The sequence below is a fragment of the Hipposideros armiger genome, unplaced genomic scaffold, assembly GCF_001890085.2.
Source record: "Hipposideros armiger isolate ML-2016 unplaced genomic scaffold, ASM189008v1 scaffold_658, whole genome shotgun sequence".
Lineage (NCBI taxonomy): Eukaryota > Metazoa > Chordata > Mammalia > Chiroptera > Hipposideridae > Hipposideros > Hipposideros armiger.
The window spans coordinates 483,862-501,254 of record NW_017732008.1 but is presented as its reverse complement, the minus strand read 5'-3'; the positions used below and the strand labels follow the sequence as shown (position 1 = coordinate 501,254).

General features: G+C 35.2%; 1 protein-coding gene across 17 annotated transcripts in view; it reads right to left on the bottom strand.

Moving 5' to 3' along the window:
- GULP1 (GULP PTB domain containing engulfment adaptor 1) overlaps positions 1 to 17,393 on the bottom strand; it is a 221,923-nt gene that overhangs the window by 77,742 nt on the left and 126,788 nt on the right. For all 17 annotated transcript variants that reach the window (XM_019626115.1, XM_019626117.1, XM_019626112.1 and 14 more), the window contains one exon: positions 12,075 to 12,136. In XM_019626115.1, the coding sequence (XP_019481660.1) occupies positions 12,075 to 12,136 (62 nt within the window). The remainder of the gene's footprint in view (positions 1 to 12,074; positions 12,137 to 17,393) is intronic.

Here is a 17,393-nt window from a genome sequence, read left to right as displayed (position 1 = left end):
AGATGACAGATGTAAAATGCTTCGAAAATTATTGGTATAGAGCTTTTTATATAACGTTGCATGTTATTGTTTTATCTATCTATATATCTATTCTTGCATTTGTGTTTGTTTAGAGAGAGATGCCTGGACCACTGTTAGCCAATAGTTAACAATGGGTTATTTCTGGGTGGCAGTATTTGGGGCAGTGTGTTGATTTCTATACTTCTGTGCTTTTCTGTACTGCCTAAATTTTAATAATTAGCATAGATCGTGTGCAGAAAAAAAATAGGTATTATTCTTAGAAAATAATACAGTGAAGACCTAATAATGTGAACAATGGCTTCTTCAATGGTTTATTCTGTCTTGCCTATACTCTGAGATACATCCTTTCTCAGACTATGGTTGCACAAATTACATCACATGTTTAGGTACCCAATGGTCTTTGTTTTTACTACTTTGCTATCACTAGATTCTACTTTTACTTTCTCAGACACGATTTTTAAAGGCTTGGAAAAAGGAACTGCTTAACTCCAGCAGAAAGAAAAAAAGAGACGACAATAAACAGTTTCTTAGAAACTGAAGAAATAGGCACACAACAGGAGACCATTCTTAAACATAAAAATATGCATAACTGCTCCGGAGATGAAGTTACTCAGCGTTCATAACATAAGAAGGAAGACAGAAATGACTTTAGTTTGATTTCAAATGTATGTATTTATGTACATATTTCTCAAGGGATGAAAAATTACTTCTTCCAAATGTCTCCTAAAATGTAAGAACATAGTGATTTGGAATCTTGGTTCGTGTTTACCACAGATTCTGTCTATGAAGGGAGCTGCCTACTTTCCTTATCTCACACCACAGGAATCAAATGACAAAGAGAAAACCCTGGAGGCAATTTTGTTCTACCCAACATCCTTCCAATCGATATTTGAAATGCAACTCTCTAGCTATTGATAATGTTGATTTGATGTTTAAATAACTTGCAAAACCTTCTGTTCCCTGCTATATTTTACCTCGTATTACAATCCCTTCCTCTTCATCCCCATTTCTCATTTTTCCTAGGTCCTTTGTTTAAAAAATGCTCACCTCTTTACAATTGTCTTCTATTTAGCATATGCTTCTTTTAGTTACTCAAAAAACCAGTAATGGAATGATCTTGATAAAACTATTTTTTTTAACCTTTTCCAAACATATCCTCTTTCCCCAAAATGCAGTATTCCCTACCTGTCCTTTCTTCTCAGACCCCTGAATTTCATATTCCAGGCTTCAGAAAGCAGGTTTACAGACAGGAGAAGGTTTTGATTCTTAAAGAAAAAGAGCATTGTAATCATACTTTCCTATTATATTGAGTTTTCAACAACTGCATTCTGGAGCAAGATCTTAATATACAGGTCATCTTGGTCTTAACATCAAATATAGAAATATAAAGACGTCAATGCAGACCTTTTTAAACTGTTAAGAAGTTTTACAAGTAAAAAGTTAATGAAGAGAGAAAGTTACATTATGTGGCCTAATGAGTCTTGGAAAAGTTTTAATGTAATTAAATCATTTTACTAATGTTTCTCAAAATATTTTTATGAATATGTGATAAATTACCTTTCAATGAAATGTTAATATTGGTTTATGAATTAATAGGAGAAAATCTGAGTCTTAGAAATAAAGATATCTACAACAGTGTCAGAAAAAAAAGGAAATCAGCAAAGAGAACACTCAAATTGAATCCTGTAGAATCATCAAAAGATGGGAAAAAGATAAATCCCTGTGATCAATGAGATACATTGCTAAAACATCCAAAAATAGGTTAGCATTCCAAACTCATACAATTCTTTAGAGCAACTTTGTAATAGAAGGAAACATAAGCATTTGCCATTTTTTTCTGGTTGTAGATACCAGGGGAAATGTAAAAACCATGAAGAGCTCAACTGCATTCCATGTAATTCATTTCATTTGTTCAAAAATGAGTTTTTAGTTCATCTCAAAGCATAGGAACCATTTCAAAATAAATCAATTTTATATAGATCTTTTAAAAAAGTTTTCATAAATTTTAGGTTTTGACCCCTTTGAGACCAAATCAGACTTTTCCTTTTTCACAACATTCTTTGGCTATGAACAAGCTTTCTTGTTATTTCACCTAGTGCCAAACCTATCATGTAGAAGAAATATGAAATAAATTGTACGTGTATTCAACGTTCAGAAAATTCCCCACTAATAACTAGGTGCTCTCAAGTTGAAGAAACATTTAAAGACATAGATAACACGAAGGCCTCTTTACCCAGGGGTTCTATTAATAGAATATCATTAAGCAAAGCAGTATAAGGAAATTAAATACTTTACAAAAGCTCAGACTCTGTGGCCTCTCTGTCAGGGAAGCAAATACACAGACTTTATTTAGTCTACTTAGCTCACATCTTTGCCAAACTCCTGGTTGAATTTAAATGATGTCTAATGAATCAATTTTCAGACAGGGCTCCACAGACAAACCAATTTCACACATAATATATACAAAGGGCAGACATGTATACATATCCTACTTTGTCTTTGGAATCCTTCATCTGCTGGCTAAGTAGGTCAATTCTCCTTAAACTTGGTTATAGTATATTACAATGGAAAGAAAAATGGGAGTTAAAGAGATTTTATTTCTATACCTAATTTTGCTATTTTGCTGTGTAAGCTTGAGCAAATCACTTAACCTCCCTCAGCTTCAACTGACGTTATCAAGAAAATGATGGAGTTGTAATAAATGATTCCTGAAGTCCTTTTGAACACTAAAAGTCTTTCAATCTGTACCACACATAATATCTTTTCTTAAGGAAAAAATATAATACTCTATTGTGAAACGTTACAAGAAATAATTACTATGGAGTTTTTAGTTTATATTCAGTAATTTCTAGCAGCTTTATTATACTTTTAAAAAATATTCTCATATGTAGAGTAATAGTTTCCAATAACGACATCCAAAATTCTGTTTAATAAATATTTCAGTTACCTGGGAAAACTTAAGGGGAAAAACACAACAAGCATCCTGTTTAAAATAGGCATATGTTTTTCAGAAAATCAATTGGTTTTATAAATTCATCTCAAGACTTGAGAAGTTAGGTAATGTTATGTGTTTGTTGTCATTTTTTTTCCATTTATCCTTATATTTTAAAAGCACAGTCCAACAACAAAGTCACAATTAAACAAACTTTCAGTTATTACTAAGTTCTTATTTGTTTTCACATTGTTTAGCATAAAAGACACTGATAGCTTCCCATTCTAAGAAATGTAATGAAATAACATTTTTTAGCTCTCTAATTTCCTATTAAATATGAGTCAGTGTTGCTTTGGCACATAAAAGGGCAGTTCCTAATTGTTATGGATGCATAATTATTATCAACATATATGATAATGTATATCATTTTTAATTGGAGGAAATGACAGTTAAGGTTCAATGTTTATGCTCATTTAATTTTAAAAAGTTTGGAATGGACATAAGTTGTATATATTATTAGCATTATTAAAGACCAGTTGTAAAATCTAAGAAAATCTTTTTTTAAAGATTTATATAAAATTGATTTATTTTGAAGTGGTTCCTATGCTTTGAGATGAACTAAAAACTCATTTTTGAACAAATGAAATGAATTACATGGAACACAGTTGAGCTCTTCATGGTTTTTACATTTCCCCTGGTATCTACACCAGAAAAATTGGCAAATGCTGTGTTTTCTTCCATTAAAAGCTGCTCTAAAGAATCTTATGAATTTGGAATACTAAATCATTTTTGGATGTTTTTGCAATGCATGTCAGTGATCACAGTGATATATCTTTTGTCCAACTCTTAATGACTCTACAGGGTTCAATTTGAAAGTTCTCTTTGCTGATTTCCTTTTTTTTTTCTGACATGGCTGTAGATAATCTTTATTTCTAAGACTCAGATTTTCTCCTATTAATTCATAAACCAATATTAACACTTTATTGAAGGGTAATTTATCATATATTCACCAAAAATATTTTGAGAAGCATTAGTATAATGATTTAATTACATTAAAACTTTTCTTTTCCATGACTCATTAGGCCACATAATGTTGTAACTTTCTCTCTTCATTAACTTTTTACTTATAAAACTCCTTAACAGCTTAAAAAGGTTTGCACTGACTTCCCTATGTTTCTATATTTGATTTTAAGACCAGGATGATCTGTGTATTAAGATCTTGCTCCAGAATGCAGTTGTTGGAAATTCAAGATAATAGGAAAGTATGATTACAATGATATTTTTCTTTAACAATCAAAACCTTCTCTTGTCAAAAACCTACAAGGTCGGCAGCATTGACTCTGCTCTCATGCTTGAAGGAAAAAGTCATTCCTTCCTCACTGAAACTCTCAGGCTGACCACTGCAGGCACCTTGGCTTATCTCACTGTTACTGATATAAACAGAAAAGATAGATGACATGAGTATTCTAGGAACATGAGTCTCTGTTTTTCAGATAATTATGCAAAGGCTAAATAAATTGTTTTCAAGGAAGAACAATAACTAGTGCAACTCCAGTGTAGGCAGGATACCTTCTATAATAAAGATATTAATAATAATAAGCTTTTGATACACAAGACACTGATCTAAGGGTTTCTTAATATATTAACTCATGTAATGCAATGAGGTAAGTATAATTATTAATCTCATTTTACAAATGAGAAAACTCAAAGACAGAAAACTCAAAGTAATTTGGGCATTAGTAATTTGGGAATTAGTTCTAATTAGCTGAAATTAGAACCCAGATAATTCGATGAGAAGTAGCCGTTCTGATCCTGTAACAGAATATGGCAACTATGTGGCATAACAGTCTGATAGTACCAATGGAGTTGTTGGGGTAGAGCGCTGTTTTTGTGGGATGCATCTGAGCATAGCACATATCTAGGTTCTGATTCCCCTATATCAATGATCACTGACCAAGGTCAGATGCAAGTTTCAAATGTAAGTGGCTAAGATGTGGAGTTCCACTACTCAGGGCTAGAATATTCAAGGTCTAACCACTTACTAGCATATCTGAGATCGAGTCTGTTTTTTTAATTTGTTTTTTGTTCTTCATTGTTTTCCATTTGGTTTTTTTTTTAAGCCAAGTCAGAGCTTATGGGCTATAAATATTGAGGAAGATTAGGTTGTGAAGGTTTTGAAAGCCTGGCTAGAAACCATACAGCTCACTGAGCCAGGAAAATTTTGAGGGTCACAGCTCAGCCGAGCCTTCTGCCTTGTCAAACCACGCATTGCAAACAATGCGTGTTTAATATATGAAACTCTGATACCTCTAGAAATCACTGAAATGTGACCTAATTTTTCTTTTTAAACCTCTCTTTGACATTCATATTTTATATTGTTGGTCACCATCTACTTAGATTTTTTACAAAATGCCTTGTTTCATGTGCCTGTTCTAGCTCCCCAGGGAAGTCATAAGCTTTTAAGGTCAAGGTCCATGTTCCTATTTATTTTGGATTCACTCACTTTTAGAACTTGGAAACACAGTAAACAATAAATCAAGGGATGCTGACTCTTTTTACTGCTACATGCAAAGTCATGTAGTAATCTCTTTAGAATTGCATTCTAACATTTTTTACCAAAGCTAGATATTTCATAAAAAATAAATACATCAGCCTTTTGGGGGGATAGTTAATACATTTGAGAGTAAAACATCTAATAAATACATGTTTTTTTTAAACACTTGTCACAATTCTTGATCTGGGAAATGACTATCTCACACCCACAGAATAATAAGCTTATTAAAACTGAAGTTTTCCGGTATTTGAGCTTTACAGAAAAAACAGTTCCGCAATCCCATCAAAAGTTGCTGGCAATGGAAAATACTACACTCTTCCTTATTGGTAATCAAAAATTATTTTTAAATTTCGGCTTTAATGTTCTAATATAGCAGCAATAGAAAGCTAATACACAATCTATCTATAAATCCTGTCGACATTTCAAAATATACCCAGGTGCCCGCCACTTTGCTCCTTCAGTGCCTACTCAGCTTCAGGCCACAATGAGACCTTCCTCGCCTGGACTCCTGCACTGGAGTCCCGAGCAGGAGTCCCGCTGCGTGCTCTCCTTTGCTTCCTCACAGCTAATTCCTATTAAAAACTTGTCTTAGATCTTGTCATTCTTTCTCCCAAAACTCTATAATTGAGGGCGTCCCCAATTTTACACTGCCCTGCAAGGCCCTACAAGCACTAAGGACACCTGCCGCCCCACCGGCTCTACTTCATGTGTGCCCTTCAGACTGTATTATTATTATTATTATTATTATTATTATCATTATTATTATTATTATTATAATACATACTCCTCCGCTTTCTGCTGCGCTGGAGGCACCCTGGCCCCCGGTAGTCCTCTCCTTGGCAAGCGTGATCCCAACGTGCACGGGCCAGTCCGCACGATGCCATGTCGGAATGCTCTTCTCCCATGCACGCGCATGCTCCCTCTCTCTCTCCCCTCAGGCTTCTACCCTCCCCAGAGATCTTCCCTGGCCAGGTTCACATAACATAGTGCCCTCTTTCCCACCTCTCCCAACCCCCAATATCCTGAGTTTTTTCTTTATAGCAACTATTACAGTCTGGAATATTGTATTAATAAATAAAATATTGTGTTAATACTATATTATATATGTTATATCAATAACACTAATTAATACTGCATGAATAAAAATAAATATACTTATTTTCTTATTGGATGTCTCTCAAAAAAGGGTCATTACTTTGCTTATTATATGTAAGTCCAAGGAGGGCAGGATTTTATCCATTTGGTTCACTAATTAATAGCCATTGTCTAGGTCAGGACCTGGTATATGTGAGGAGCTCGATTTCAAGAAGTAAGTACATGTGTGAATGAATGAGTACACAAACCTGTAATCACATTTTACTCTATTTCTCTATCACTCCCACCATGTTTATATGAATATTTCAGAAATCATTTTTAAGATGTTATATTCAATGAGGACATGTGGTTAAACTTATATGTAGATCTGTTTTATTAAAAATTAAATTGCTCTTTTAAGCACTCCCCCCTATTATTATGCTATGATTTAAATTAGTTAAATCTGGTGAAGTCTTTGGTACTGTTTAAAGGGAGATGACTGTTTAAAGTCAGTGGCTTTCAACCTCTAATGACCATAAACCACAATTTCATGCAACAAATTGATGTTGACCAAATGCATTCTGAAAATTCGTTTCCTCTTTCTCTTCTATTCTATTTCATCTTTAAATACCTCCCATGACCTAATGCATTGTTTCATGATCAATTTTTTTTTCATGGAACATAGCTGGCTGTTTGGAAAACATCACTACATAGTATACAGGATAATATGCAGAATTACCAATGAGTTAGTGTTAAAGCTGTTACTGCCCGTTTAAAAAAAAAACTACTTTGAAACCAAGTATTATTTTATATCCACAGATGTTCTGAAATAGGTATTTTAAGTATATTAAATGTAAAATTTTCAAATAGAATGTTCTATACCAGGGGTCGGCAAACTTTTGAGGCAGACAAGCCAATCCTGTCCTTCACAACAATTTAAAAATTATTTGAGACCCATAAAACAAATGAAATCACCATTATGTGAATAATATCCTTTAAAAATTGTATAAATGATGAAACTATGATGGTTTTATTTTCATTTTCAACTTTACTTCAGAGCCACGTGTACGTACCCAAAGAGGCGCAGTTTGCTGACCCCTGTTCTATACAATGAAAAATATGGAACTAAAATATGTTCTTAGAAAAGAAACTAAAGGGATTATAACATTAGAGCAGAAAACTTCTAAACTGAAAACATCTAAATGTAAATGCTATTATGTATTTCCTCAGGGAGAATTATAATTCTTAAACAGCTCTCTTAAATTTATCAAATTATTTTGTAACTAGTGGATGACAAAAGTGAGTGAAGTAATGGGGATCTCCCTTCTAGGATGAAAACATGTTTCCTTTTCCTCACATAAAAATTATTCCTCTGTTGCATCAATTCTTCCCTTGCAATATTTAGCACACATTTATTTTCCACTATATGTTTATCTGCTATCCTATACAAACTTATGACCACACAATTAGAACATTAAAATACAGTAAGTCCTCACTTAACATCAATAGGTTCTGCAACTTTAAACAAAATGATGTACAATGAAACCAATTTTACAATAAGCTAATTGATATAAGAATTAAGTTCCTACAGCGTCTCAGCAATGTTATAATGAAATAACACTGAAAAAAACACAATGTTATTAGAGGACCTGCTGTAACTTCCTAAGAAGTTTAATGTCATCCTATATCTCTTGATCCAAATCAACTTTCAGATTACTACAAATTTATCTTCCTAATTTCCTATTTGATTATCTCACTACTCAAACTGTTTCTCCTGCCATTCAAAGGCTTCACAATTTATCTTTTTTATTTTTAGCCTGTCCAGAATTAGTATTTGTGTTAGTATGGTCAGTGTTATATGATCAACTTCGCCAGGTTATACTATCCAGTTATTCAATCAAATACTAACCTAAGTGTTGTTGTGAAGTTATTTTGTAGACATGATTAACATCCAACATGATTAATGTTGACTTCATGTAAAGGAGATTATGCCGGATAATCTGGGTGGGCTTGATACAGTCAATTTAAAGGCTTTAAGAACAGAACTGACACAGAACTGAAGAAGAAAAAATTCTACCTGTTGGTCAGTTCCTACCCAAGGGTATCCAACCTGTCCTATAGATTTCAGTCGAGCCTGGCGAGCCCCCCATGATTGTATAACCCATTCCTTAAAATAAATGTGTGTGTGTGTGTGTGTGTGTGTGTGCGCGCGCGCGCTCACGCGCGCATCCTAGGAGTTCTATTTCTCAGATGGAACTTTGGTTAATAAGGCACTTTACCATCATTAGTACATTATGCCCCAGCCCAACTCTTGTCATATTCAGCTTGTGCCTTAGGCCTTACTGACTCTGCACTTGTGCTCCCCCTCATGCCTCAGCCTGAAATGGTCAGCTATCCTTGTTTTGAGCCTTGGAAATTATACCTCACCCCGACTTCCATAAATTAGAGATGCCACTCTCTGAATCTCTATAGCTTTCTGTTAAGTGTCATTTGAATAGAATAGAACATGATCTCCTTTTTATTTTTTTCTGTATTATATTATCCTATGACAATAAGATCCAGAAGAATATAAGCCATGTGTCATATAGCTCTGAAACTTCACCAACATTCATAAAGTTTCAGCAATAGCACCTTATACATAACAGCCATTTAATAAATGAATCAAGTATTATTACATACATGAAAAGAAGCTTTGAACTCAGATAGACCTTGGTTTTTTAGACTAGTTCTATCTTACTAGCTTTGTAAGGGTGGACAAATTACTTAATCTTTCAGCTTAGTTTTCTCTTACGTAAAGATTAATAATCTCCATAATGGGTTGTGGCAAATATTAAATGAGATCATATAAAAAACACACCAGTATAGTGCCTGGTATATATCATATATTGGTGCTAAATGAAATTTAACTATTTTATAATCACCTTGGAAAGGTTATTATGCATTAATTCACCAAATACATTTTATATATATATACATACACACAGACAGACAGGCACTTTGATAAATCCTGTGAAAAATAAAACGATAAATTAGTGATTGCTAACATTTATTGAAGTTATTTTATTCCAGATACTCTTTTAATACTTGTCTAATACCTTTATGTCTATAACAACTCTAATTATTATCTCTATTTCCGGATGAATAGGCATATACACAGAAAGGTTAAATAATTTGTCCAAAGACTCATAGCTAATTAAGTGCTGAACTCAGGATTTAAATTGAGGCAATCTAGTTCTATGGTCTGTACTTTCTTTCTGTTGTGCTAAGTATTTCTTGTGGGTGTGGATTTGGTTTTGAAGTGCCATGTACTCTAATAAGAAAGAGAGAAAAACTTCAAAAATAACTACTAAATTATAAATTTTAAAAGTACCACAAACGAGGAACTACAAAAAAAAACCCACAAAATGTTCTTCAAATAATTTAAACACTAATTGGTACACGTGATGTACATTATCACTCAGGAGGCCATATTAAAATGGACAAAATCAACCTAGCCTTCCGCATTTTATTGACCCCACTCTGGGAAGGTGTTTCTGTGCCCTCCACTTCGTGTGGGATGACTTACAGTTTCTATGCAGCTGTGAATGAGCACAGGCGACTTTTTCATGTAGACAAGCAGATCTCCTTTGTCACATTTACCCACAGAGTTAAAGTTAATGATAGTTCTAATAAGAATCTTCCAATCTTATATACACCAGTTTTCCAAAATGAAACATTTCCATCATATATAAAAATAACCTGTGATGTTTTTACTTGAAGTACAGAATTCTCCTATGATCAATAGTATTATCAAAAACTGGGGCCGGCCAAGTGGCGCGATGGTTAAGAACTGGCTTGGGATGCCAGAGGGCCCCGGTTCGGATCCCACATATGAGGGCCAGTGACACTGCCCTCCACAGCTAAGATGCTGAACAACAGCTCAACCTGGAGCTGGGCTGCTGGGAGTTGCCGGCGACGGCGTAGGCTGCACCCCCTGTGGCAGTGGGTTGCCATGGCTACTGTATGTAGCCAGCAGCCAGCGTGAGCGGCCAGCAGCCGCAGTGAGCGGCCGTCCAGAAGCCGGCGACTGATGTGCCTCGCCCGGGAAGAGTGCAATGATGGTGCCAACTTGGGCCAGTGAAGCAACGTCCTCCACAACTAGACTGAAGAACAAAACAACAGCAACTTGTCTGTTCCCCTTCCCCAATTCCCCAGCACTGTTCCCATACCCCCAATTCCCCAATAATAATAAAAAAAAATCTTTAAAAAAAAAAAAACTGAGCATGCACTTTAAAATAACAGTGATTTTCTAGATTAAAATTTTTCTGTATAATTTTCATATCATTTCCCAATAACTAATGAGGAATATCTGTAAAAGAGATAGGTCATATTACCTCAACTTTTCTCATTTAGTTAACTAAACTTTTCATGCTAAATCATGGCAATCAAATCCTCATGTTAACTTCACAGAGAAATCCATAATCATTGTACTAATTTTGAGTACACTAGTTTTACAGAGAACATATTTTAGAGCATTTTCTTTGCAGCAAAGTCAACAAGAAAACACATAGTTGTTGCTCTTCAGAAGATCACTTTTGAGTCTAGTGCTGGAGAACTTCTACATGGCCTTTTAAATGCTTCTTGCTGATTCATAGTCAGACAAGCACTCTAGAGGCTCCTTATTAAAGACCAATGACTCTGTATACAATAAAATTTTTTTTAATTTCCTGAAATAATTCTGCATACTTAATCTGATTATATCCAAGAATATAGTTTAATAATCCATAAACACTTAAATTCTCTTACAAAAATAATTGTATCATTTTCTATTCTCCCCACTGCTGTCTCCAAAGGTCAGATGCTTACATCTGACCCACTGTCACATTCCCCAAACTCAACTCTTCAATTCACTCCTGTCTCTTCCAAATTTAAACTCAGATTTCTCTGAAATCTATTTTGGATTTGGTGCTCATTAAACAAAAAATAACACCTTTCTTTAAAGACTATTTTGTAAATTGTATTCATGCATTTGTCCACCTTTCCAACAACAAAGACTCAAGGAATATAGACCATTTCTATTTCTTTATTAAAATGCAGCAACCTGAACAAAAGAGTCAGCAAAAAATGCACTTTTTTTCTTTTTTCTTAATAGTTTAAGTTTTGTTTGTCCCATTAAAATTTCAACTTACTTCTCTCATATTGAGGTTAGTTTTTGTATTTGTCTGTGTAATGTAACATTAAAATGTTTTTAAAGAACACTAACTTGTTAGTTATTTTATTTCCTACAGGCTATGTTACCACAGATAATTTTAACAAAAGACTTTTTTTAAACATCACTTCATTGGAGAAAAAATAACTTCCCATACCATACATTACAAAATTATTGATGCAAATTTTTTTCAGGCATCATCTACCATGAAATGGCAATTTAAACAAACTTTCTAAGATCAACCATGAATTAGTAATAATATTATCACAAAATAAAATTCAATAATATCATATGAACTATTTTACCTTTGCATTATAGGGAATGTAGTGTTTTGATAAAGCTTCCGGCGTATGCATCCATGTTTTGTCTGCAATGAAGAATATACAGTGTTAAATTACAGGTTCTAAAGGTGTCATATTCGTGCATTAGCATTTGTAAGGAATCTGATATGGGTGAGAGCATTTCTAACTCCAAGATCCTTTTGCTAAATTAAGAAAAAAATAACTAGTCAGATGTAAGAACAATGTAACTGGAAAGTGATTATATAATTCTTTCCTTGGTATAAATGTCTCAGCTTTTCTTTTAAATGTTTTCAAAAAATACAAATGTTACTGACTTTTTAAACAATATATAGAAATAGCAACATCAGTTGGTCTATGACTAATTATATCAATTATGTGACTAATTATGTAATATCTCTTTTTACTTATACTCTCATGAATTACAGGTTATTTTTCTTAACTCCTTAATCAATAAACAGTAATCTTCTCTTTACTAGTTCTTATTTTTAGCAAAGAGCTAATTACTAAAGGGAAATTTTCATATTAAACTAACAGGATTTGGGTCACAATGGTGGAGTAAGTAAACGTTGTGATCGCTTCCTCCCACAACCACATCAAGAATACAACTAAACTACAGAAAAACCATCATTGAGAGTAGTGAAATGGGCTGGTTCCATACCGACATGTGGCAGTTAAAAATCAGGAGGGATATCTCAGCTGCAGAGGTCCCCCCCGGAGGAGAGGTCCCAGCATCACACCAGACCCCCCCAGCCCAGGATTCCAGTGCTGGGATAAGAAGTCCCCATAATTTTTGGCTGTGAAGACCAGTGGTGACTGTGGCTGAGTAAGAAGAAGGGCTGCTGGAGTCTCAGGCGTTCCTCTTAAAGGGCCTACACATGGGCTTATTCCATGATGGGCTGACTCACTTTGAACTGCAGTGCTGGGGCAGCAGCTTAAAAGTTGCCAGGGACAAGCAGGGAGAAATAGAATTGTCTGGCTTCAGGGAGAGGGCTAGAGCAAAAGCTTTCTCCCAGACAGCAGTACTGGCAGAAGCCTTCACCACACCCACCCAGCACGCACAGGCCGAGCACCATATCTGAATCTCCATCAACCTAGCGAATACCATTCTCCCCACCCTGGTGATTCCCTGAGACCCTGCCCCACCCAACTTGAGGGTCCACCCAAGCTCTTTCCAGCGGCTTTTTCATATAAACGGCACAGCTTAGATCATGCTAAAAACCTTCCTATAATATCTCAAAGGTTTTCAAACCCCAAACAAAAAGCATCTGGACTCAGTATGTCATGTACCTCTTGCTAAGTAGTACCAAGCACACCATTAGCAGAAGCTGACCTCAGTTCATAGCTCAGCCTCTCCCAGGAGCCTCTAAGCTCAGCACAAGTGGCAACCAGCTGCAAATCACCTTTTAGCTCGTACCAAGGGGCCCCAGGCAGGGCAGAGACAGCAGGAGAACTTGGCCTGCAACAGAGCCCCTCTCAAGAGGCCCCAGAACCAAATTACTGGGTAGCCAGCTTCACACCACACCAGACACCACCCAACCATCTCCACTAACAACAAACCCAAAAGGCAGACTAGGCAAGCAACAGAGCCCTGTTCCATTGGGCCAGCCTCTGCACAACAGGTCCTCCACTATAGTTATGGGAAGTCCTCACAACCAATCAGCCTGAGGATCAATCTCTCCCACTGACTTCCCAACAGCAATCAAAGCTCAACTACAAAAGAAGGACATGCACTAGCCACACAAGGGACACACCTTGAGAACACAGGTCAGGGGACGAGGGAGACGGCCCCACAGGAGATCTACTACATAAAGCCACTCTACTAAGACCTGCACAGAAAAACAGCCAAAATAAAGAGACAAAGAAACATGTCCCAAATGAAAGAACAGCCAAAACTTCAGAAAAAGAACTAAACAAAATGAAGACAAGCAATCTTCCAGATACGAAGTTCAAAACACTGGTTATAAGGATGCTCAATGATTGCTGTAAAAACTTCAATAAAGAGAAAAAACATAAAATGGAGATAGAAAACATAAAAAAGAACCAGCCAGAAATAAACAATACAATAACAAAAACAAAGAATATGTTACAGGGAATCAACACATTAGAACAGCAGAGGATCCGATCAGCAATTTGGAAGATAAGGTAGCAGAAAACACCCATACAGAGCAGCAAAAAAAACAAAAGAATCCAAAAAAATAAGAATAGTTTAAGGGGTCTCTGGAACAACATCAAGCATACCAACATTCTCATCATAGGGGTACTAGAAGGAGGAGAAAGAGAGCAAAGAAATGAAAACCTATCAGAAGAAATAATGATGAAAAACTTCTATAACCTGGAAAAGGAAATAGACGTAAAAGCCCAGAAAGTGCAGAGTCCCGAACAAGATGAACCCAAAGAGGTCTACACCAAGACACATCATAATTAAAATGCCAAAGTTTAAACACAAAGAAACAATCCTAAAACAGCAAGAGAAAAGCAGTTAGTTACCTACAAGGCAGCTCTGATAAGACTATCAGATGATTTCTCATCAGAAACTTTGCAGGCCAGAGGGGATTGGCATGAAACATTCAAAGTGATAAAAAGGACCTACATTACTCTACTTAGCAGAGCTATCATTTAGAATGGAAGGACAAATAAAGAGCTTCCCTGACTAGAAAAATTGAAAGGGGTTCATCACCACCAAACCAGTATTACAAGGAATGTTAGATGGACTTCCTTAAGATGAAAAACAAAACAAACAAACACACAAACAAAAACAAACAAATGTCAATAATAAAATGGCAATAACTACATATCTATTAACAACTACTTTAAATGTAAATGGATTAAATGCTCCAATCAAAATATAGGATGGATGAATAGACAAAAAAATAATAAGACCTTTACATAAGTTGACTACAACAGACTCACTTCAGATCAAAAGAAACATACAGACTGATAATAAAGGGAAGGAAAAAGATATTTCATAGAAATGGAAAAAAAAAAAAAGGTGGGGTAAGAACACTTATACCAGACAAAATAGACTTTAAAACAAATGCTACAGGGACCAGCCAAGTGGCTCAGTTGGTGAAGAGCTAGCTTAAGAGCACAAGCTCTGAGCAACAGGGCTGCCGGTTCGATTCCCACATGGGCCAGTGATGCTGCGATCTCTACAGCTAAGATTGTGAACAACAGCTCGACCTGGAGCTGGGCTGCCATGGGTGTCCGGCAACGGCGTAGGCTGCAGCCCCTGCTGCAATGGGCTGCCATGAGCTACTGTGTGCGGCCGGTAGCTGGCGTGAGTGGCCATTCAGTGGCTGGCAACTAACTGCCTCAGCCGGGAAGAACGCAATGATCATAATACCAACATGGGCCAGTGAAGTGGTGTCCTCCACAGCTAGACTGAAGAACAAAAGGACAGCAACCTGTCTGTTCCCCTCCCCCAATTCCCCAATAAAATCTTTAAAAAAAGAAAGAAAGACTAGCAATTCTACTTTTGGACATTTATGAGAAGAAACCCAAAACATTAATTCAAAAAGACATATGCATCTATATGTTCATTGCAGCATTATTTACAATAGCCAAAGTATGGAGGCACCATAAGTGTCCACCAATAGATGGATGGAAAAGAGGTACATATATACAATGGAATATTACTCAGCCATAAAATAAGAATGAAATCTTGCCCTCTGCAAAAACATGAATGGACCTACAGGTATTATGCTAAGTGAAATAAGTAAGACAGAGACAGACAAATACCATATGATCTCACTTATATGTGGAATCTAAAATTTAAGAACAAAACAGAAATAAATTCATAGATACACAGAATATTTTGATGGTTGCCACATGGGGGGCGGGGGGCGGATTGCAGCAATGGGTGAAGGAGGGGGATTCAGACAGAGGTACAAATTAGTAGTTTCAGAGTAGTCATGGGGATCTGGGATATAATGTGGGAAGTGTGTTCAATAGCATTGTAATGGCTATGTATAGTGTCAGATGGGTGCTGGATTTGTTAGGTGATCACTTTGTGAGTTGTATAGGTGTCTGATCACTTTTTTGTACATCTGAAACTAGTATGATATATGTGAACTGTAATTCAAAAATAAAAGGTTATTAAAATAGTAAAAATCAAAAAGGGGAGAGGGAAAAGGAGAGGAGAGAAAGGAAAGGAAAGGAAGGGAAGGGAAGAGAGAGGGAAAAGAAAGAAGAGAAAGAGAAAGAAATAGATATTTACACTGGCTCTTTTGTGGGAACGAGGTAATGCTTTTTTTTTTTTCCCTCTGCAACTTCATACTTTTCTTTGTTTCCTTACATTGTGTATTTATTGTTTTTGAAATAGAAATAAATGGCCTTTTACTGTGTACCAAAAAAATTATACTAATACCGTCTTTATATGAAACTGAAATAAGTCTATCTACTACTAAGTTCTTAGAGACATCAATATAATATTAGGATAATTTTTTGGTATAAATTTAGAGAAACATTATTTGAAGGTCTACTCTCACAAGTTTTTTTATATAAATAATCTTAATTGAAAGGTTCCTTAGGTTAGTGTAATAGGATATTAAAAAATAAGAGTAACCAAAAGGATAGAAGATATTGAAACTAATTTGTATTGTATATTATTGATAAAAATAGAAAATACACTTTTTGTTCAATTCTTGAACTTTATAATTGCACATATCTTCCCAAATATTTTGTGAAATTTGTAAGCAAGAAAAAAGCAAAAATATTAATGTTAAACAAACCAAATTTGGCTATTTTTTTTAACTTTTTTTTTGGTAGTAAAACTTGTCAACCTTCAAATGTGTTGTCTCTTTTTCTGCAATTTTATGAGTATTTTAGTCATAGGAATTAAATTTAGAATCAATATTATAAACAGGATAAAATCAAAGACATATTTTACCATGAAAAATATTATATAAGTACATGTTGAAAGGAAATATTGGAATACTAACAAAATATTTTCAGCATTCAATTCAGAACATTTGAAAATGGTGTTAACAGAGCCTAGTTTGATAGCATTAATATGTTCTTCTCAAACTGGGGAAATGTGAAAAAAAGAAAAAGTGGCATCTATTTCTGGAATTTAATCATTTTATACCATTTGAAGGATAATGCACTATATTTACATCAAACACGCTTCTGGTGTACAATGCAATATTTGCAAGAATTTCAAAGACAGATCAAATGGGATTAAGGAAATCTCATGTTCATGGCACATTTCAGGGCTATTTCTGACTACTGAAGTGGATATGTGATAGCTGTACTTGGGTGAAACATTTTGAGAAAAAATACATTGTAGGCTTCAAAAAGCAATATTGAGGGCTGACCGAGTGG